General features: G+C 37.9%; 1 protein-coding gene across 3 annotated transcripts in view; it reads right to left on the reverse strand.

Annotated features, from left to right (window-relative positions):
* The window catches only part of SPG11 (SPG11 vesicle trafficking associated, spatacsin), a 78,150-nt gene that overhangs the window by 45,806 nt on the left and 9,441 nt on the right, over positions 1–22,903 (reverse strand). For 2 of the 3 annotated variants that reach the window (XM_036736449.1, XM_036736451.1), the window contains 13 exons: positions 22,258–22,395; positions 20,290–20,738; positions 12,879–13,024; positions 11,424–11,556; positions 10,419–10,574; positions 9,854–10,026; positions 8,820–8,996; positions 6,226–6,297; positions 5,819–5,943; positions 5,282–5,460; positions 4,425–4,638; positions 2,297–2,500; positions 938–1,044 (listed from right to left, as the gene is read on the reverse strand). In XM_036736449.1, the coding sequence (XP_036592344.1) occupies positions 938–1,044; positions 2,297–2,500; positions 4,425–4,638; positions 5,282–5,460; positions 5,819–5,943; positions 6,226–6,297; positions 8,820–8,996; positions 9,854–10,026; positions 10,419–10,574; positions 11,424–11,556; positions 12,879–13,024; positions 20,290–20,738; positions 22,258–22,395 (2,273 nt within the window). The remainder of the gene's footprint in view (positions 1–937; positions 1,045–2,296; positions 2,501–4,424; positions 4,639–5,281; positions 5,461–5,818; positions 5,944–6,225; positions 6,298–8,819; positions 8,997–9,853; positions 10,027–10,418; positions 10,575–11,423; positions 11,557–12,878; positions 13,025–20,289; positions 20,739–22,257; positions 22,396–22,903) is intronic. The other variant, XM_036736450.1, reaches the window with a different exon arrangement.

The raw sequence follows: 22,903 nt of genomic DNA on the forward strand, positions 1-22,903 counted from the left end.
CCTATTGACAAAATTTACTGCAGACTTCTCCTGAGTTTATGGACTCCCAGACCATCCCCTCTGCTAAATCATTAGAATACCAGATAAATGTGTTCCTCATCATCAGTACAATTACAAAACCTAAGATAACCTATGAATTTTTTTCTAGCCACAATTTGAATCCCCCAAATGATCACAAAATAGTTGAATCCCTCTAAATGCTGACTAGATCATCCTTTGTATGGATTAGAGGCACTATATGTTGAAGCAGAAAAAGGAAGAGGTGGCTCCTCTTTTTTGAGTATGGACACTCTACACTCAAAAATAACTTACGCCTCACTGGTTTTATGGTTAAAAAAAAAAGAGGAAGTGGAAGAAGAGAAGTTCAGAGAGAACAGGCTACTTTAGAGACAGAAGACATATCCATGCTGTTCTACAACTAGCCTGGTTTCTTTCTGCCAGGGAGTAGATGAGCATTTTTTGGCCTTCTGAACAGAAACAACCTGCATCCTACACAAGGATAAGCTCTGACAGTTGATGAATTTGCCTCTAGTCAAACGAGCTAAATAGTAAAGGAAATCACTGCAGAGGTTTGTAGTAGAGGATTACAAGTATGGAATAATGCATATACTGTCAGACAAGGTCAATATGTTAATTCTGTAGAACTGCTTTTTTTCCCTTAAAAAAAATCTATTGATATCTTTTGTTTTCAAATACCTATGTCTTTCTCCTCTTCCACACTCAGGGAGAAAAGAAGAAATGGGAGAAAAAAGAGAAGAGAAAAGGAAAATAATCTCTTTAAAATTTTTTGTTACATGGGATGGTTCTCAGGGGAGGGAAGGAAGACAGATATACATAGAAATGAAGGTGATGAAAAAACAAAAGGTATCAACAAAAATAAGATAAATATTTTTAGAGTAAAGGATCTCCAAAGTCTTCCTGTTTAATAGATTCCTACCTGCCAGATTACTGGAAACTTGTCGACACCGAACCAAAAATTCGAACCAAGGATAAGTTTCATGCAATTCTTTTTTCTCCAAAAAGGGACAATTCAAAGGATTAAGGCTAAAAATAAAAATGACAATGATTAGCATGATGTACATACGTGATATATTACAGATACATATGCTCAGACAATATGTGGGAAAAGGAACGCTACATACTACCACCACTGTATTCAACTGTGTTTTACACATACCTCATGCTCCATAAATATTCAAAATCAATAGCCTAGAGTATCCCTAAGACATACGAATGAGAGGAATGGGGAAGGATCAGAGGTTTCAGGGAACGCAAAATATTACACCATGCTGTATAGTCACCCCAAATCAATAGGGAATTTTACCACTGAAAAAATGACCTTAGGCTTCAAAAACACCTTAGGCTTCACTAGTATTATAGTAAAAAAGCAAAACGCAGAAATTCAAAATTTGACTGACACAATTAGTAAGAAACCCTTTCAGTATCCCTTCTCAACTTTTAAGGAAGACTGAAGAGTCCAAGCCCAGGACTGACTCCTTTAAAAAAAAATCACGTTTCAGTTTTCTTACCAGCAGTTGAGAAAAATTCTTTTATATCTAAGTAACCCTTACTGCTATGTACCACAAAATATACCAGACTGCCCTAACCCTAGGACCACACTACACAAAGAGTTAAAACAATATAATCAGTGGGTATGCTCTGTTGGTTCAGTATCAATCTTTACTCACCATGCATACATGGCTCTCTACAAATGAAACCTTCATACGGATAAGAATTGATGGAAGTATAAAATAAAATTCCTAGCAAAGCTAACACAATATATCTCCTGGGACCTGCTTAATATTTATTTACTTAAAAGAGCAGAAAGTACTGGAATTCAGCTGAGCCTTTAGAAGTCTTCCTCTCTCCTTAAAAAATAAAATCTAGGGGCAGATAGGCGGCCCTGCAGTCAGGAGGACCCGAGTTCAAATCCGGCCTCAGACATTTGACACACTTACTAGCTGTGTGACCTTGGGCAAGTCACTTAACTCCAACTGCCCTGCCTTCACCCCTCCAAAAAAAGAAATCTAATTTTTTTTATATACTTTGATTTTTAATTCTAACTTTTCTTTAAGGGGTTAATAGAAATATTTCTTACAAAATCAGTGCTAGCAAAAACTATCTGTTAAGCTTATTTGTGCATGGCACTATGCTAAATGTGGTATAAATAAATGGAAAACCACTTTCAGAATATCACCATCTCTTTAATGAATAGTCAACATTTCCAAAAAAGTTACATTTATGTTGAAAGAAGCATTAAGAAATGCTGTGGGACAGATCAATTACTAATACTCACTTGTAATAATCAAGGTAGACATAGAGCAGATGCTGCAGACCGTGCTCTAAACAGTATAAAAGAAAGCGAGCATGGAAATCCAAACCATCTCGGGATGTATAATTTTTAACAGGAAGTGGGTCCTGCATTACGCCCCCAATACGGCTTAGTCTTAGGAGTAAGAGTTCAAAGTCTTCCAGTTCAGATGTTAGGAAAATTCCATTTCTACAAAGTGAAAGAAGATCAATTTGATGACAAGCTAAAAAGCATTTGAAGTAGACACTGAACAAGTTTAAAGCATTTAAAAACAGGTGTTAAGAAACAAAAGCTGCCAACACTCAGTACTACTCCATGTATATAGTCTAAGCAATTTCTAATTGGCCAGATTCTGATATGGAGCTCAATGGAGAGCCCACAAGTCTGGCCTATCAGTACACAGATCTTGGGTAGTCAATGAAAATGGATAGTGAATTGGGCTCAGAGTTGAAGAACAGGAAGAAGGTGGACCAGATCACCTCAGTGAAACTGCAATACTTCGAACAACCCTAAGCTTTTCCCACAAAGGCTTATCTTTTTAACAAAAATATTATCTCAGGGATGCCATATAGTTTTGGGTCATGAGATATCACAGATGCCCAAAAATTAAAGGCAAGCACATGATAGGCACTGATGAAAAATTTTGAAGAAGCAGCCAAGTGGATGCCATCAGAGAGATTAGCAAAAAGGATGAAGTGGTCACATGGTGAGAGAAAGGAATCACTGATAGAGAGAGCCCATGTGTTCCACTAGTATTTTTACCAATGTTAAGAGATCCAGAGGAAGGCTCTCAGAACACTGGGTAGATGTTTTTAGAAGAATTTTATGAAGAAATGCATCCACATCCAATTCAGATGATCCTTCAACATTTAGTAAAGAGGAATGAAAGGCAGGTAGGACAATGAAAAGAGAAGCAGATGACAAGAACACCCCTGGGTTCTCCTGTGAACTCAGGCACTAACCTGCTGGGGGACCTCAGGGCAGCTATAGCTTCTCTAGACCTTAACTGATGCAGAGTGAAGGATGAGGAGGATGAGGACGGCAATGCCATTCTACAACATATACTTCTGAAAGTGCTTTGAAAAAGTTAAACTAATTCCCTTAGGATCAAAGGCCTGAAGATCAAGAGCTGGAAGCACCTTAGAAGTCATCTAGTCCAATCCCTTCAATTTACAGATGATGAAGCTGAGGCCCAGAGAGTTTGTGAAGTGACTGAGCCACAGTCAAACTGATAATCACAGGCATCTTGGATTCAAACCCAGGTGCTCGAACTCCAGATCTTGTATTCTTTCTACTGTATCATGTAATTTATCTGATTTACAATAAAAAATAAATCTTAATGATTCAAAATTTGATTGGCTTAATTGTCTTTTTCAGTACCTCTTCTGGATTTCAAATAGTCAACTCTCAGAGTGTTCCCTGATCCTGTAAATTAGATGAGCTGAGCTTAGAGCTGACAACACAAAAATAGGCCGACTAGATCACTTTGGGGAAACTATAGTGCTTTTAAGAACCCTGAGCCTCTTCCTCAAACAAAGGTCTATTTTTTTTTTTTGACAAAACATTCTCCCAGTGATGGCACAGGGTATTCAAAAGGACCTAGGAGGCACATGGTAACTAAAGTGTTTAACTTTACCAAAATTCCTCACTTCTATTATTCCATACACCAACTCTCTTTTTATTCCATTTTAGTCACCCACTATGGCAATAACATAGAAGAGAATGAAAGAAGTTTGAGTTCACAATGCAGAGGAGGAAAATCAGGAATCTCGACCTCAACTCAATCATAGTCCAGGAACATCTCTCTATGAAATCCTGTAGAATCCTCTCAGAAAAAAAACGACATCCAAACTTTGAGAAGGTATCAATTATAACACATCATGAACCAGACTCATAAAATGATTTTTTAAAACTACCAGTAAAACCTCAACCTCAGTTTTACGACAGGGTATAATGCCTTGTAATTTTTAGTTCATTTTTTTCTACGATAGCAGATAACAGGACATACAGCAGTACTGAATTAACACTATTCAAAAGAAAACAATCATTCGTTAATCTCTGACCTCCCCCAACTTTAGTCCTGTCTCTTAACTGGAGATTCCTTCAACAATACCTGGCCAGTTTATCCAGTATTTCATTCCTCAGGTAGCTACTGCAGCATGTATTCTGATCAATAATATCTACTGTCAGATGGGGCCATTTAGCCTGCTGAAGTGAAACACAACCATCCTGCGCCAGCAATTCTTCAATCCATGAGAAAATGCTTAACCCATCATGGCGAGCTGTGATATGCATCCAGAGCACTTGAGGAGAACAGGACTTGAGTTCTACATACAAAAAAAATCAAAATCATTATGATTCTCAGAATAGCAATGAACTACTACTGCTGCTGCTAAACTCAAATCTTTCAGTGACTGCTTATCTGGTTCCAATATTCTTCACCAGGCCATTTCCTTTTCTTCCTTTTCCTTTGCTTATCTTTTGCCAGGACTGCCCTAAGAAGAGTCCTGACATGGGATGGCTCTTTAACCTATTCTCATTATCCTTATAACTAATTACCCAACTGCTAGGGCCTTCCTCACAAAAAAACTACCTTATATTTATTTTCAATACATATGTTTATACTATCTCTTCCAGCAGAACATTAATTCCTTGAGGGCAAGGATTATTCGATTTCTGTCTTTGTATCATAGGTATTTTGCATAAAGCCTGGCACATGATAGGTGCTTAATAAATGTTTGCCAATGGGTTAACTGAGTTATTTGATAACAAGATGATTGGTGCTCAAAACAATTTGAAAATTGCTTTTTTAAAAAGCAAAATTGAGATATCCTATTATAAGTATGAAAATATACCATGATCTCATAAATACATACACACACACAAACACACATACTCACTATTCTTTCTATAAACAGTAACTCATTTAGCACATTTTCCCCCCCATATTTCAAGCCATGTGACATTTACCTTCTGTAGATCTCCTGGGAAGAAGGATGCTTTCTCGGGTTGGACAATCCCACCACTGAGCCCAGCTTAGTATAATTCTATGATCCTGCTTAAAAATTTCATCTTTTTCACTGAATTTCAAGAAGTCTAAAACAGATCGGTGCTTGGAAAAATCTTCTTCCTTTCTCCAGCTCCTGAAACTAACAGTGATTTAATATTTTGAAAAGGAAATCTGCTCTTTAGCTTAAGAACATTTATAAAAAACATTCAATTCAGCATATTCAATGTGGCAATATTTTAACAATATCTATTTGCTTCAATAAATACTTGTTGACTAAACGAATGACTATAAAAACATCAAGATGAAGGAAAACACTAGAATTCCTCTAGTGAGGAACACCCCTTCTGCAACATATTTTATGTTCATGGGGAATCACTGACTACAAAAATCCCAGGCTTTGACAACGAGGTATCACACATGCTGACAAAAACCAATTTCTTAAAACACATTAATATTGATCTTCTGTTTTAACAATGTGAGAATAGTGAAAAAATTACCTGAGGGGCTGGGTCTCTGTGTTTTTTGTGAAAGTTCTTGAATACAATTTTTCAACCTGATATACAAATTCTATAATTCTCTTCTGTTCTTCAGAAAAATAATTTTCTTCTTTCAAAATGCCAACCTTGAATCAAATATATCCAAATTAAATAACTGATGCTAAAAAATCAAGAACATTCCCAAGATATCTTGTCATGAGGTTCGTAAATGCCAAATAAGAAATGCACATCAAATATGTAAGCTAAAATTCAAATTGTGTGTGTGTGTGTGCGCACTATAAGCATACAGGTGGATGAAAGTAAAGGGAACACATTATTTTACATTAACAATATTATGCGACGACGATTTTTTTTACAGTACCACTCAGTGTAAAACCTACTAATATATTCTCAAAATCTTCACTTACCAAGAGGTCCCGTACATTCTTCTCAGCTGTATAGAAACATATTTTGTACAACTGGTCCTTTACGTTGAAACCCTGCAATACACACACACACACAACACAAAGTTCTTACAATCTATAATGGGAGTTCCTTGAACTTCTGTAGATTGGATACAGGAACATTCTACTATAGCCAAGTATCACGGCATATAGAGATATCTTGACAGAAATAAAAAAGATATCATTACAAAACTCAGTGCCTTCTAAGAATTCATCTTCTTATATATTACACATATAAACACTCATCTATCACTATGATTCCTAAGCACTTTATCAAAGGCCTGCAACAATTCAAAGGAAAGTAAAACAGGGCTAATATTCTATTATATGATTCACTCAGGATCAAAAGGCACATTCTAGGCCTGGCCCTGTTGCAGCTCCAAAAAGTCACTGTACTAAAGACTGCAACACAAAGGATTTGGTGGGTGTGGATCCCAGCTCTAGTCCTATTCAGCCACAAGTTCATTACTCCATAGCCTCCAGAGCTTTCTCTTCTGACCCTGTGCTGAACACCTTTGCCAGCATGCTCAGCAGCTCAAACTCAATATACCAAAAAAAAAATTGTAAATAAATAAAAGTAAAGAACACATTGTATTTCCCATAAAACCCACCCCGCTTTTCCTAACTTGGTGTCAAGGGCACTGAGATACCTAGGTTCCTAACCTAGGATTCATCCTCAAGTGCCACATATCCAATCACTTGCCAAGTCTTATCAGTTCATCTCAACAATATCTCTTGCATCCATCCTTTTTCTCTACTCATACCACAAATACCTTAATCCAAGGTCTTATCATGTCTTGCCTGAACTATTTTAACAGTCTCCTAACTGATGTCTCTTCTTCCATTCTCTCCCCATCCCCAATCTACACTACAGTTGCCAAAATACTATACCTAAGGTGTAAGTTATGTCTCTCTCCTTTTCAAAAATTACCTCTAGAAAAAAATACAATCTCAGCCCTCCACAATGTAACTTCTACTCTTCTAGGAGTGTTTCGTATCATCCCCCTTCACACTCTTTATGTTCTCCAAACACTCCATCTCTCATCTCCAAGCCTACCTAAGATCTACTCCCTCCTTAGCTTCACCTTTTAAAATCACTGGCTTCCTACAAGCTTCAGCTCAAGTGCTACCTCCTCTGCAAACTTCCCTGCTTCCTCAGTTGTTTCCCCACAGATTTTAGATCACCTAGAAAATATTAACTGTTGATATTTTAAATATGAGGTCTGTTGAAGAACCTAAATTATAGTAATCTGGACATTCTCACTATGAATGAGCCCAAAGACAAAAGATGTTGCAGCTAAATGGAAGGAGGGCTTAGATTCTTCTTGAAGAGACAAATAAAGGAGTTGGCAGAGCTGCTTTTTATCACACAGTTGAAGGCAACAAGCTGACCAAATGGCCTATAAAACAATGATTTTGTGCTCAAAGTATTTGCAAAAGTTAAAACAACTGCTTCCTGACAAATGACAGATTCAGGATGCAGAATGAGGCATTAAATTTTTAAACATAGACAACAGGGAATGTGTTTTGCTTGACTATACTTGTTACACAGGTTTTGTTTTTCTTTTTTAATTGGGAAAGGGAAGAGAGAGAAAATAAATGCTGACTAAGAATTTTTTTTTTTTTGCAAGGGGGAAGGCAGGACAAGTGGGGTTAAGTGACTTGCCCAAGGTCACACAGCTAGTAAGTGTATCAAGTGTCTGAGGCTGGATTTGAACTCAGGTTCTCCTGACTCCAGGGCCAATGCTCTACTCACTGTGCCACCTAGCTGCCCCTAATAATTTTTTTTTAAAAACTACAGTTTATGCTCCAACACCTATCACAGATGAGAAGGTAGAGAAATTCTATAAAGAATTAATTAGATCCTTCAAACTTTATTACTATATACTCTGATAATTGTTAGGTTCAATGTAAACTAATGCAAACAGGAAAAGGGTGAGAAGTTTTTGAAAATATGGGTCAGGGAAGAAAGGAGGTGGGCAGAGGTAGATGTAGAACCTATATTGGGCTACATGCCATCTGCGGGCAAGGGGAGAGGACAGGAAGGGTGAGAAAATTTGGAACCCCAAAACTTGTGGAACTGAGTGTTATAAACCAAAAATAAAAAATAAATTTTTAAAAAAGTTTTCATTTACATCAACTAGAAATATGCCCCTCCACAACTTCTACTCCTTGCTTCCACTTCTGGCCTCTTGGGCCAGGCACAAGAAGTGTAATCCCTCTTCCACACGCCAGCCATGACTTGACTTAAAGTCATTCCCTCTAAGTTCTCTCTTCTCCAGGTTAAACATACCCAGTTCCTTCACCTGAACCTTTTCTTCAGACCTCTTATGATCTTAGTCATCCTCTTCTGGAACTGTTCTTATTTGTCAATGCCCTTCTTATGGCATGGCACAAAGAGTACCAGCACAATACTCAAGATGTGGTCTGACCAGGGAAGAGCCCAATGGGACTAAGATTAATATCAACCTGTATATCTAAGAAATGGCTGGAAGTCAATCCAGTGCTCCTCCTAGATTCACTGAATTCAAAATCAGACAGACTGGCATAACACTCACCATGTTCTTTAAGAGTTCAGAAGCTTCTTTGATATTGTTCTTTAGCAGCCTGTCAAACACTAGATCTAATCCTATTCGAATCAGTTCTCCAAGGTTTTGAGCAGCATGGTTGGTGATCCTGAAAAAGGTCTGAGCCTCTGGTATTTTGTTGTTTAAAATGGCATTGGAGATAACTTGCTGAAAGAAAAAGAAAATGTTTGGGTTTTTTTTTTGAGTCACTACTTTTGGCAGAATGGTTAATTGTGCCACTCATAAATCTAAATGATTTGGTATGGATCCAGGAGATCAAAAAGGTACATACCGGTATAAAGCACAGACTGATCACGTACCCCATGTCATTTCTCCATTCAATCTATTCTTTAGACCATCACTCCTGCTGTCGGAGCTGCCCTTAAACACAACCACTCTATATTTCTTTTGGATACTCAGCAGCTTAACTGAGCTACTCTGACATCAACCTTCCTAGTGCTCCCAGGTAGAGAGTGTCAAAGGAACTGTTTTCTATCACCATGACCTCTACTCCCTTTTCAGGTCACCCTCACCTCCAAGTTAAGTCGACAACAATGTGTCTGGCTGTCTACATTTAGAAAACAAAGTAGCAGGGGATGTAAGGGAAGGAAAGAAGTGAAGGGATTAGCACCGGAGGTAGAGGTCAAATAGCTGCCTTAAAGTCCAGTCTATGGCAACAATTCCAAATAGCCAAAGGGAATTATGGGTCACTGGGGAGGGCAGGTTAAGTGAAGCCTTGCTGGCATGGAAGTATGTTATGTTTTAATTCAAAAGGGAGTGCTGACCAGCTGCTAAACCGTAGCTAGTGTGTGGTATTAATTTTGCAGTTTCTAGAAGAAAGCTTGCAACCGTAAGTCTTGAAGTCCTAGCCTTGGTTCAGGGATAGCCTGTACAATGATACAGGGAGTTTACTGGCCAAGCATCAGTACAATGAGTATACAGATTTTTAACTCCTACTTGTCTATCATTTCTCCAAACACTTGTGAACTATGGGGAAAAAGTGAAGGCTAAAAGTATATATTTACCTCAGGGCTGAGCTTTCTCCACATTTCACTCTCATTTATTCTGGGGACATCTTCACCAACATATGCATTTACAGCATCAGGTGGTTTCCGAGGAAATTTTATCATGAAGGTTCGAAGTTCAATAATGTAGTTGGTCAAAATATCCACCCCATTCTGCAGGTGTTCATCTAACTCTATGGAAATCATCGATAAACTAATTTAATAAAAAGCAAAGGCAGACCAGTGGATACGATCTGATATACTAGTTATGCAAAATGTTAGAGACAGAAATACTAAAACTTCTCTTTCTGCCATCTCTTACCAGTTCTGCACTTTGATAACTTTATTTTCCCTTTATGTAAAAGTTAGTTCTATGTCCACCTGTTGTTAATCTCAATACCAGATCTTTCTTAGTCACTTAAATAACAATCTGCCTATGATACATGAACTTTTGCCCAACTATGACCCCGAGGTCTTCTTTTGGCTCATGCACTTTCTCACTGTCATGCCCACAAGATTTCTGAGGTCTGAATCCCTCAGCCTAACACAGAATTGATGCAAGTGGGACAACACTTGTAACATTTACCTTCAGTGTGGGCAAAGATCTCCCTGATTTGTTTGTTGAGGAAAGATAATGTGAGCTTCAGCAGTTGCTCTGAAAAATGTTTGCTCTGAGTTTCAGAATCATTCTCTCGTATAGCTGAACAAAGCAAATCTAAAGCTGGTATCAGTTCCTTCACACCTAAGAAGAACCCAGATAAACAGTTTAAGATGCAGGATGTAGATCACAGGCATATTAAGTAATTCAAAACTCATTTTTATGCTTATGTACTCTAGAAATTTTTTACTAGGCACAAAAAACATGCTATAATAAATAATCAGGGAAGAGAAGAAAAGGGAAGATAGGAGACAAACAACTTCTAGCTAGGGCCCAAATGTTCCCAAACAGGATACGTGCCCCGCCAAACACCCCAGAGAGTTAGGGACCTGACGCTATTTAACCCAAAGGAGGAGTTACGCTTATTTATTACCGCCATCTGGCAAGATTAAACTAGAATACCACTATCGCCATCTTGGATTTCTGTGCATTTTTATTCAAAGAGCTAAACCCCTTCTCCATTGGTCACTGTAGTTCTTCCTACTAGAAATTCTTACAAAACAGGTATGTATGATTCTTTCCCCTTGTCAGAAAAGGAAGCCAAAGCCTTCGGGAAGGGAGTCTAAGCCACATAGCAAGCAACTAGAACAGTAAGGCCCAAAATTCATATGTTAAGGCCCAAATCATAGCTTAGTAGGCATATTCCTTTCATAGGGTCAATCTATACCTAAGGAACTCTCAAGGAATTCTTTTACTTGACTTTGCTCACTTGGCCACTTTGAAAGATTATATATCCTAACCACACGGTTGGAATACATAGCCAACAAAGAAAATAAAAATCTTACTTAAAATACTGACACCTGTGCATTTTCTCTCAGGTCCTTCACACAATAACCCAAAGTGCTGAACATCCCAGGATGTTGGGACAAAGCACATTATGAAAAAGAATGAATGGTAAATGGCAAAGGTGAAAATCAGGATGGTTCTACTCACTTTTCAAATACAAGTGAGATGGAAGCCTGGCAGGCTGGTCAGGTACAGAAGAGGTGGAAGAGGGATTGAAAAGATTCTCCTTGCTCTTCAAAAAGAAGTCTACTGTATCCAGTTGACGGTTCTCTAACCCAGCCTGAACAACCAAAAAAAAAAAACCCAATAATTTTTACAGAATAATGATCAAAGGAAGGGATCGCTGAATCAAGACAAGGGATAGTTTTCACTCTAAAAATTTTGATACCTCATGTACTGAAAAGCCCTCTATGAGTCAGTAAACCTCCATGGCCCCATTTCTACATCTGAAAAAATGTGGAGCTGGACTAGATTATTTCTAGACTCTCTTTTTGCACTAAAATTCAATGCACCTAAGTACACATAAAGCAACTTAGAGATTCTGAAAAATTAATGATGGTAGAACTGCTAAAGCCCACTCTTAAGGGTCTGCAAACATGAGTAGCTTATAATTTTGTACGAATATTGTAACACATAAACAAATAACTATAATACTAGTTTTAAATAAACCAGCAACGAAACATCAAAACCATTAGCTTTAAGGTATTCTTATAAAGCTGAAACCAGATTGCTGAATGGCCAAATATACTCTTTATTAGGAAGGAAAAGTTCTATACAGTATACAAATACTGAAGAGAGGGCACAGGAAGACCTGGGTTCAAGCTTATAACAAGCTATGTGACCATGGCCAAGGCACTGAATCTTTCAGCGCCCAAAACAATTCTCCAAGACTTTAAGTTATAGAAGAGTTGCCCCTATGCACTAGTGGAGGAAATTTCCACACCAATGAAATCACAAGTCTGGAACAAAAAAAAAAATTGAAATGGTAAACTATTTGAGAGGCAACATGGCATGGAAGATAAAGAGCCAAGAAGCCAGGAAGCTTTAAGCCCTGCACTGGAAACAAACTGCCTATATGACCCTGGGCAAGTCATTTAACCTTTTCCTGATTTACTAAACTCTCTAAGACTATAATTTGCAGCCATCTGAATTGATGGAGGGAGTTTCCTCACCTGGGAGTTCCCCATACCCATAAAGCCAGAGGTCCAGTTTCTATCTAGTCTCTATCCTTTCAAAAAACTTACAATAGCCACATTTATCAACATGTAAAAAACTATCAACTAAAAGTAGGTGAACACATATGTATTCCCTAGTTGACTGGGATAAAAAGGTAAGGAGAAGGGAGCAATGAATATTTCCACTTTCTTTGCTTTTCATCCGCTCATTTCGTATAACTTTTAAAGCAAGAATTTTTAGCTCTGTAAAAGCAGTGGTGGTAGAAAGGAGTTAAGTAGATATAGGTAGAAATCATAGTCTTTTTCGCTGCTTATGTTTGATGAATTCCCCATATATTGACATGAACTGAATATCCAATAGAGCCCAATCAAGCAAGTCCTACAAAGGTCTGACATAAAGGCTCTGCTATGACTCATCCAAGGTTACCTCTAATGCATGTATAGGGATCGAGCACCTCCCCCAAGCATTGAGATGACAAAGGGTATCAACAGTGCTGGCACTTCCATGGATCATTAGTCTATTCAAGAACTCTTCTTGAGTCAAACCAAACAAAATCAGAGAGAGTCCATTTTCTATTAAAAATAAAACAGATACATTAGCATTAATAGGTTGCTTAAGACTTAAGCAAGGTTTCTAGTCACTAGATATTTCAATAATAATCAACACTGAAAATGCTACGTATAAGACATAGTGTTGAACATTAATGAACTTAAGTCACCCAACAATTTGATTTCCAACATTTCTGAAAAAAAAATTATTCTTAAATCATACTTTAAAAAGAACTTGACCAAGAGATGAGTTCTTGTCATCCCAAACGTATCTTATTAAACTGCAATACTTTTCATATTTCTACTTTATATTATCTTCCAGAATGATTTAAGATTTTAAGACATTTATATAAATATTGTATTTCTAAGTTTACTGGAAGAAAACCATTTAAACACTTATTAGCATGATCATATATCCCCATCACGTACTACAGTGCTCTATACAGAGCAGGCATTTAGTAAATGTTTGTTCTACTGTATAATTCTAATCCATAGAAGTTGTAGCTTCCAAATATAGGTACATGAGCCTGGGAATACGACAGTACGACCAAAACCTTTGGTGGCATATTTGTACTCTAGACATCATCTGAAAACTGGCTGCTTTTGTATCCATTCAATGGAACATATCCAACTTGTCTTATCACAAAATACCACATGCCAAGGACAGCAGAATTAAAAAGTACTATTAATGGCCTCTTGCTATGATTCCAGAGACTGACTACATTTCATAACCCTAGTCCCAGCTTTAGTGGTTACTGCATAAAGACATATACAGACTGAAATCAAAATAAAAAAATCCCAAAGCCCAACCAGGGATCCACCCACTCCCGACTTCTTTATTATAATTAATTTTCTCAGCTTTTGTGTCTTAGCTTTTAACTGAGCAGAAATCATCTTAATAAGAGAATCAAACATTTGTCATTTGGTTATCAGGACTTCTTTCTGAAAACACAAAAAATACAATCATTTTATTATTTCCAAATTCAGATAAGAGAATTACAAATGTCTTAGATAAGCAGCATTTTAAAACATTTTTATTAACAGCCATTTGTCCATGACAAATAAGAATCATGATTTCACTCCCTGTACCAACTAGGGAAAGTTAAATGGGAAAAATATCAATGAGTTCATAAAAATGTTAACTTATTTCCAAAGCTAGTTTACCATCAGGTTGTCATAATTCTACTATTAGTAGTACACAGCAATAATAATATTCTAATATACTCTAATTATACTCTATTCACCCCAGTTCATAAGTAAACTCGAGTGGGATGCAACTGTAGGCAAAACATTACTTGGAACATAACATTCATTCAAGGATTGATTTGGGCTTTGATTATCTCCAATTTATCCTGTGTATACTTGCTTGTACATAGTTGTTTTCATGTTGTCTCCCCTATTAGACTGAGGTCCTTAAGAGCAGAGGATGACTTTTGCCTGTCTCTGTTTCCCTGGCATTTAGACAGTGCCTGGTACATAGTAGGCACTTAAATGCTTGTTGACTGGATATGACCTGATTTGACAGTAAGTGCTGACAGTGTATTTATAAGGTTTCTGATCTCAGATTCTAGTCGACACACCAAAATGAAGCTCATACACTTATCTGAGAAATTATCTTACCAACATCGTTTTAAAAATCAGAAGAATTATCATGCATATGACCAGCACATGCAAACAACCTGATATTAGTGACAGGACACTTGGCACTAAATAGTGAGTCTGACTTTTACTTAAACCAGCTGATGGTTGCAAAACGACAACAAAGGTTGTAAGCACTTTTTTTTAGTAATTTCTGTCTGTTAGAGCAGAGTCAGTTTTGTGTTTTATGTCCTTCAGTGCTCACAAAGGTCTGGTGCCTTCTAACACTTTTCTCAGGGCATTTACAATACAAAATCACAAGGCTTCAGGAAGCTGACTAGCTTTTGGCCTTTTTCATTAGTTGAACCCAAACCACATTTTTCATCATCTTATTCTACGCTCATCTTTGAAGTGCAGGTAATCAAATATCAAGGTATACAATGATTCGCTTTGGAGAATATCAAATTTTTATAGAGTTTCTCTACTTCTTTCTCCTATGTAATGTATTAACACAACACTCCAATCGTCACCATAGTGGTCTGCTGTTTGTTTATGCTCACTGTGAGCATTACAAAGCAAGCTGATAAGTGTCCCATAAAAGGATGTTGTTTGTTACTTCTGAGAGTACATTGATGAAGCCAACGCTGCTAATTCCTTTATATATCTCTCTAGGGAGAGCCTGCAAATCCACTTAACTGTGACTTCTGGATCTCTTCTGGCTCCTTATGTGCCCCAGCCCTTAGGCCCAACAGAAAATATGTTTGTTATACCTGCTCACTGTGAGATCATATTTGTCAAGTCCTTTGCAAACGTAAAGCACTACATAAATGCAGCTACTATCATTTTTATACTCAGATGGATCTGTTCCCTTCAAAGACATATTATGATCCACCCATGCCTGTCAATTCTGGGGCATTCCTGCCCATGTTCTCCCAAGTTTGCCACAAGGTATCCATCCAGTGTTCTGGAGGACTTCCTCTCTTTCTCCCAACATCAAGAGTGTGCCTGTGGGGCATTCTGGCTGTCACCTATCATCCCTTACTCTTGTCTTATGTCTTATCTTTTCCTTCTGCCCCACAACTTGCTCATGTCTTTTACTGCTGTTCTCCCAAGGTCCTAGCTAATTTCTTCAGAGGCAGTGGAGAGCCACACCTAGCTGCTCTGTAGCAACATCTGTAAAATGATACTACTGAAAATAGGGGCTGCTTTTGCTTTCATGATAAGCTTAGGATTTATAAAAGAGCTTTACAGTTTCCTGAAAGCAATCCAGCCTGCTCTCCTCCTTTTCAACTCTGGACCCAGCTCACTGTCCATATAAATACTGTTTGTTCCAGATATACATATTATTAGGTAAATTTTATAGGGTGTATCCATAAGACATGTTGAAATCTTAGCAAAAAAGACATTCCTTTGTCCATTTGTCCTTTCTTGTGTGGACAGACAAGCCAAATTCCTGATTACAGGTTTCTTTCAAGAGGCTCTGCAATGTCCTAGAGCTTGATGCAATGAGTACAATTTCATCCACAAACAGGACCATTTGGAGGATATCAAGTTCTTCAACCTGGACTCTGCACTAAATCTCCTCTGTCAACAGAAGTGAATGCCTTTACTAAATAATAAAGCATATTCCCTGCTTTATTTCTTGCTTGTTTTTATTATCAGAGGGCTGCTGAACAGGATTACTTCTGTTGTTACATCTTCCAAGGAATTCTGAGTGATCCTGATGTATGGAGAGAAGATGTTCTACTTTAAATGATTTTGTTAAGGTGGTGTTTTGTTCTACTGGATCTAATCTCCCTACCCAACAACAAACAATGAGTATAATGCAATCTTATATTCTCTTCATCTCAGTTAATTATAAGATGATAAAGACATGATACTTTTGATTCTCAAAAAGACTTTTTTGTATAGATAGAAAAGTGGACATATAGGCTGTTAGTTACTGAAGTCTTTCATTTGCTTTTTTTTAGTATTAACAAGGTCTAAGGTTTTTTAGTTTGTTTTTTTTTTTCCTACATCTTTGATATCTTCACTTCCTTTAGATAACTTGTATTTGGTCCCTCAACACTGTCACAATTGTGTTACCTCCAGCATGGATCTTCTTTATCCTGGTCCAATTCAACTCCTTTTTCCATAAACTCTGTTCTCTTAGTGCCATTTTGACTTTCTCTATAAGCATCTCAGGAACTGTGACATCAAAGTCCAAGTGTGGTGGTTCCACCATCTTTAATGGGGAAACTAGTTTGTTCAAACAACATTTGCAATTTTCCCTTCTTTTTCCTTTTGTTTATAGTCCTCTCTCTGTTTTTACTCTTGAATGCCCTTAGGATCATTCGGCTTAATTGGATATCTTGCCACGCTTTCTTTAAACTGGCTTTTCCCTTGACTGTTTCTCTCTGCTTTATGACACTGCTGCTCCTCCTTAAGACTTTAAAGGCAAATTTATAGGCAAACCTGGGGATGCCACTGGAAGTTATCTATCTCTGGCAAGTAAGTCAAATGTTTGCGAAGGAGCTTTGTGGGCTCTATTGGTCTCCTTGCTGTGGCAATTATTAAACAGTGGTTAAACTTCTGGATAAAACTGTTATTAAAAGTATCAATAAAATTTCTTTTGTCTAGTTCTCATTACTTTAAAATACTGTTTAAATATTTCAGGGTTCAATCAGTTTAATTTATTCTTCTCTTTCTCATTTTGTTCTTTTTTTTAAAACAAATTCTGACCTTAGCTCTAACTAGTTAATGGACTGACTGTACACAAACAGCTAACTTAGGGATAAATTCCATATCAATATTAAGTCCTTTCCTGCCTATTAAAATAAAATCTATTTCATTCTTTATGGTGATATTTAGTGCTCACCATGTTCAATGTACCTACACATTATTTTTTTAGACAAAGTGTTCATGATATAGAGCTGTGAGGCTTCTATTTAATATATAAGTTTTTGCCTTCTCTCATTTCTTTTTCCTGAAATATCCCATAGTTTTCTCCATCTTCAACTTTTCCCACCTTTGTGATTCTTATCAAATTCTTGATTTAACTTCTTTACCACTTCATCTTCAGCAGCAGATGTTGGTGCATTAGCTGTATTATGTTTTTGCAAATACTTGTCATTAGTACTACAAGATGTGATGACCAAATGTCTCATGAAATGTTTCCTGTTGTTTCTGGGTACACAATAAAACCATTCCACCAAGTCCTTTCTTTGCTTCTCCAAGGAGTACCTGGTGAATCATCCTTCTACTTAGAGGTAACTTCTTTCTTCTGGTTTCTCTTGTAACAAGGTCAAGATTCTTAAGACTCAGCTCCTCCAGCAACATGGCCACTCACTGGCCGCCGGACAAAGATCTTACTTTTATAGTACCAACATTCAAACCAAAGTTTCCTGAGGGCCTAAAAACTGTTTGATTCCTTGCATTTAATTCCTTGCCCCTGTCACTACAGAAGCAGAATGATGTCACCTTTTCTGTTTGTTTCATGAGTTGCCATAGCCAAACTGTTTCATCACCAGGTGGCAAACAGTAACGATGTGCCTCTTTGTAATTAGCGAGGCTGGGGCTCAAAAAACAGACTCAATATCTTACCAGAGCCATACCTGAGGTCTTTCCAACACAGTAGAACCTGTCAGAGTTAATCCACTGACAGAACCTTTGAGAACCTTGGGTTACCTCCACGCCACTATGAGGGCATGTAAGTATATAAAATCTTTATGAGAATGGTTTAAGACATTCTCAATTAAATATGAGAAGAGGGCAGGTAGGTTATTAGAGGTAATTTTCTATAGTGTTTCACATTTTTAAATTGTACACATAATGAGGTTCCATTACATTTACTGCTCATCAATTTTTAAAAAGATTTAACTTGATAGAATAATATGCAGCCTTAAAACACCTTGCTCTAAAATGGCATATTTCATATCAAAGACACACAAGATTCCACTGATAGCAGGTACTGAGATCATTTTTCGACAATCCACTGAGTATTAACATTACGCAAGATGTTAAAAAGAAGATGTTACGTGAGCCAAACGTATTCCCAAATGTCCTGGAAAATGTTCTGCATCAGGTCCAAATAAAAGAAAGATTTTCCAAATGTTCATCTTTGCAGAAGATACCATGCCAATGCCAGACAAGATGGCAAGGCACATGGCTGAGAAGATGGCTCAGGTGAACTGCTGGGTGAGAACTGAAGCATGATCCAGCCTGGCCAATTAGATGTAGAGGGCTAGGTGACTTTGCACTTACTCACCATACAAGCCAATTCAGCCCCAGGGCAGAAATTCCAAAGTTGAGCTGATTAATGCCCTCATGGACTAGGGCATAGTTTCTCATAATCCAGTGACCAAGTCCCATTATTCATCCTACAGTAATTCCTACCTCTCTATTCCCACAGTCACCACCCTAGTACATGCCCTCAGGACCACCCACCTGAATTAGCACAACAGCTGCCAGATAGGTTTTCCTGATATTCTCTGTCACACTACAGCTAGATGTCTCTTTCTTATCTGGTAATGTACTTGTCTGACAAAATCCTTCAATGACTTCCTACTGCCTATCAAATAAAGCTTAAATTCTTTTGCCTGGAATTCAAGGTTCTCCATGATGCGGCATCATCTTGGAATCTTTCCAATTCAACTCATCATTTAAGTGCCTACTATGAGCAAGGCAGGGGAACATTCCTCACCCTCAAAAAGCTTACCTTCTACAGGAGGCAGGGGGAAAAAGAGAGAGTATTAAAAAGTTGACAATCTGAGAGACAAAACAAAAAGCTGGGAGAATCAGGAAGGTGGCACCTGAACTGAATCTTGAAGGAAGGTGAGGATTCTAAAAGACTGAAGTGAAGTAGGACAGCATACCAAAACTGTGCAAAGGTACAAATATAGGTGACAGAATGCCAAGGTGAAGCTAAAAATGTAGGCCAATTTGGCTGCTAAGTAGAATGTATAAAAGTAATATGATTTAAGACTGGAAAGATAGATTGAAATCTGATTATGAAAGGGGTCAAATGCTAGGCTGTGGATGCTGCTTCTTATCCTAGAGCCAATGAAAATTTTAGAACAGCAAAGTTATGATACAGGCAGACCTTTATTATTTTTAGAAATATTAATTTGACTCCTATATGGAGGATAGTTTGGAGAGGGAAGGCATGGAAAGATGGCGACTGTACTGGACGCAAGTCAGACCCCTATTCCAGTTTATCTTTGACACAGCTGTCAAAGTGATCTTTCTAAAAGCCTGACTATGTCACCAGCACCACCACCCACACCCCCTTTCAATAATAGACTCCAGTGATTTCCTATCACAACTGCGGCAATTTTCTCTGGCTGTCCCCCCGTGGATCCTGGAACGCTCTCCCTCCTTATTTCTGCCATCTAACTTCTTCCAAGTCCCAGCTAAAATCCCACTTTCTACAGGATGGATTTCCCAATTACCTTTAATTCTAGTTCCTTCCCTTTGTTGATTATTTCCAACTTCTCTTTATCCTTATATACTTTGCACATAGTTGTTTACACATTGTCTTCCTTATTAGACTACAGGCTCCTAAAGATAGGGGACTGTCTTTTGCCTTTCTTTGTATCCCCAGCACTGAACACGGTGCCTGGAACACAGTAGGCATTTAATAAATATTTACTGACTGAATGACTGAGGCCTAAACCCGTCCATAGTAGTATAGGGAATGCAAAGACTTCGGCAACTTGACAATTTGATCTTACCTGTCAGAACAAGGCACAATTGTTGGTTTCCACTGCAGTCCACAGGAATGCATTTTTTGCCAAGGAAAACACAATGCATATTCTGTGTCTCCAAGTCCCACAGAACAACTGTCCAGCCTGTACTTTCTACTAACTGTGTAAAAAGCACAGTGAATCCTGTCACAGATACACATTTGAGATTTGCTGTCCCCTCTTGCTTGCCAATGGGCATTACCTTCCACAACTTCTTTAAATCATCTGACCTAACATGATCCTTCCATGGGCGGCTGTACTGCACACGAATCAGGTCTTGTGGAATAAAGGTCCAAGTCTGTTCCTGTGAAGGATGGCTACTAGATTCAGAGGGGTCAAAACGAAGAAGACCCTGGAACCAAGGCACACAATTCACAACTTCTAAACTGGGCTTCTTTGTTGAGTTGTATAATTCTGACAGCTGAGTTTTCCAGGATCTGGAAAAAGAAAAGAAGAAATTCTTTTCCATTACAGTAAGAATCACTGAACAAAACAATCAACTTTCCTTTCTTTGGAAAGAGGTAGCATGGTACAGAGGCCAGAATGCCAGCCTTGGAGTCAGGAAGGCCTGTGTTCCAATCTTGATGCTTACGTGCTAGCTACGTGACTGTGGACGAGTTGTTTAACCTCTCAATGTCCAAGGTAACTTACTAAGCCTCTGAGTTGCAGAGAAGGTGCTCATCTGCATTGGTAAAAAGGAGTTTCCTCACACAGGACTTCCTATACTAGTGAAATCCCTGTAAAATGTTTATTTTGCACATTTTTAAAATTAGATTGCTGAAATCTTTTAAAAACTAATTTATTTTTAGTTTTCCACATCCACTTCCATAAGAAAAATCCCTTTTCTTCATCCACTAAATCCCTTCTTCAATGTAGCCATTCTCTAATGTAGAAATGAACATCATAGGAATAGGGATGCCTTTCAGTGGCATCCCTGTGGCACGAAGGAGACCCTGTGTTTCTGCAGGTGATGCCAATGAAGCATGAGCTCTGGCGAGTCTTATCCCAAGCTGGAAAGGCCTCATCTGAACACAGGCCTGGGAATGGATATAAAGATAAAATGTGAGAGATGAGGCTAGTTAACTTGAGAAAGGTTCATTGCTAGAAAGTTGGTCAGCAAAGGATGAACTTTTTGGGTTATAGCAGCTTAAAAACTAACTATTAAGGCACGAAGAAGGTGCCCCCTGAAATTGGTGGGGGTAGGTAGGTGACCATACCTAATAAATCATGGATCTTTTGGAGTTAAAAACACTTGTTCTGAGATAGTCCTTCAGAGAAAAGGCACTCTATCAATCTAACAAATCATGGGATCTCACAACTGGAAGAGACCTCCAAAGTCACCTATTTCAACTCTAGCCTCAGGCAGTAACTGCCTCTATGAGATGCTGACAAGCTGTCATCAAAGTATTTATTCCAAGACCCTCATCAGAGATAGGAAAGTTACTATTTCACTTGTGCATAGCTCTAGTTAATAGGCAGTTTATCGTTACTGAGTCAAAACATGCTTCTCATACTTGTGCTTGTATCCCACAGGGCCTAGAATAGTGTCTGGCACATAGTAAGTGCTTAATAAATACTTGCTGATTGATCTGTAACTTCTACTCATTAGTCCTAGGCTACTGACCTCTAGGGCCAAGAAAAACAATTCCTTTTTCACATGATAGCCCTTTGAAAATCTGAAGACATATCACATACTCCCTAAGTCTTTTCTTCTCCAGGCTAAAGCAGGTAAATTTTTTTTGAAGTTTTCATACCAAACTGCATATAGTATCATTTTTTTCAATGCACTGATTCGTTTTGGTGATTTTATTTTTCTTCTTCCTTTTTATTTTTTCTTTTATAAATCCTTTGTTATCTGAAGTGGTTCTCTAGGAGGGGAAGAGGGAAGGATACAACAGGAAATTCAGGCTATGTCAAAATAAAATATGAATTTTTAAGAAAAGTTTCTCTACATACCTATCGACCTGGAATGAAAACCTGGTCAGTTTCATGTTGTAGACTGAGTTGGCAAGGTCATCTTCATCCACGCCTTCAAGTCCTTTGATGGGAAGATTTTCTAGCTTTCTCTCACACAGTATATGCTCAGGATATTGCCTACATTTTAGAACATAGCAACAGTCATTGTGTAAAAGTGATAACGCTGACATCGAAGTAATGATAAATATTCTTCCATTTGTTTCCCATTCACAAAGCCATGTCACTGTTACTTCCCTAAAAGCACTAAATCATAGAGAATGCCATGACTAATTTTCCTAAGCTGAGCCTACCGAGTCCTACAGCTACAGTATAATACTAAGAAAGTCAAAGTTATAAGTTTGATGTCTTAGAAAAACACTGTTTCATGTCAACAAACTGAACCCTAATACCACCAACCATTAGTTTAATTTCACAAATGTGTACTAGTGGCGATAAGACTACGACTATGGACAATTCAGTCCAAATGCATAAAGGCCCATAACTACAGGTATAGTAATTCAAAGCCAAAGTCCTTAGAAATCATGAGCCAGGTCAGTTGAGATCAATGAATGAGGAAGTACCTACTAAGCATTACAACTGATTCAACATTACTAGAGGTACTGTTGGTAATATAGTAGTGAAAGTA

Source organism: Trichosurus vulpecula, chromosome 8 (genome assembly GCF_011100635.1).
Source record: "Trichosurus vulpecula isolate mTriVul1 chromosome 8, mTriVul1.pri, whole genome shotgun sequence".
In the NCBI taxonomy this organism is placed as follows: Eukaryota; Metazoa; Chordata; class Mammalia; order Diprotodontia; family Phalangeridae; genus Trichosurus; species Trichosurus vulpecula.